Source organism: Seriola lalandi, unplaced genomic scaffold (assembly GCF_002814215.2).
Source record: "Seriola lalandi dorsalis isolate HSWRI2012SDOR001 ecotype SW California unplaced genomic scaffold, Sedor1 jcf7180002044017, whole genome shotgun sequence".
Classification (NCBI taxonomy): Eukaryota; Metazoa; Chordata; class Actinopteri; order Carangiformes; family Carangidae; genus Seriola; species Seriola lalandi.
The window spans coordinates 1-801 of record NW_019514585.1 but is presented as its reverse complement, the minus strand read 5'-3'; the positions used below and the strand labels follow the sequence as shown (position 1 = coordinate 801).

The following is an 801-nucleotide window of genomic DNA, read 5'->3' as shown; positions in this document are numbered from 1 at the left end:
GATCGATCAAAAACGTCTTTTAACGGCAAATTTTCAGACACTTTGCTGCAGAAACTGTGGTCAGGTGCTTCCTGTTTGCTTTCAAATTTTCAAGGAACTTTACATGTTTTTCCCTCCGCAGAGGAGAATCCCTTCGACATCGATGAGAAAGCCATGGAGCTGGACGAGAAGGAGGACGGAGAGGAAGACGGAGGGGAGGAGCAGGGAGCGGAGGAGATGCAGGAGGACGAGGCGGAGAAGGAGGAGAAGGATCAGGAGTCCAAGACTGAAGAGGAGGAAGAGGAGAAGGGAGAGGGAGAGAGAGCGGAGGGAGAGGAAGAGTCTGCCGAGAAAGACGAAGAGAAGGAGGAGAGGAGAGGAGAGGAGGCAGGGAGAGATGAAGATCTGACTGTTCCTAATGACAAAGGTCACAAACCAAAGGTGTGCTGCTCTACCTGGTCAACACTGATGTTCTCCACACGTGGTTTTGTTCTGCGTTTCTCTCTCATGACTTCTCGTGCTCACAGGAGGAGGAGGAGGAGGAGGAAGGCGGGGCCGAGGATGAGGAGCAGCCGGAGTCGGCGGAGAGGAAGGAACACGACAGAGACGGTCAGACCGGAGAGGAGAACGTCCAGAGCGACACAGCTGTGGAGCTCGGAGGGGAGGCGTCGGAGAGAGACCAGGCTAAAGAGGTTCGCTTCACCTTCACCTTCACCTTCACCTTCACTCACACAGTGCTTCATTCATTCATTCATTCATTCATTCATTCATTCATTAAGACATATATCTAATTAAAAAAGACATTTAAATAGGATTTAAATA

The 801-nt window shown here is 50.7% G+C and overlaps 1 protein-coding gene across 1 annotated transcript; it reads left to right on the top strand.

Annotated features, from left to right (window-relative positions):
* Positions 1-121: 121 nt before the first annotated feature.
* On the top strand, positions 122-713 carry LOC147819818 (uncharacterized; the record flags this gene model as incomplete). The annotated part of the gene is made up of 2 exons (XM_087170583.1): positions 122-420; positions 507-713. Coding segments are annotated over 2 exons (506 nt in total), but the record flags the coding sequence as incomplete, so codon positions are not given.
* Between the last annotated feature and the right edge of the window lie 88 nt (positions 714-801).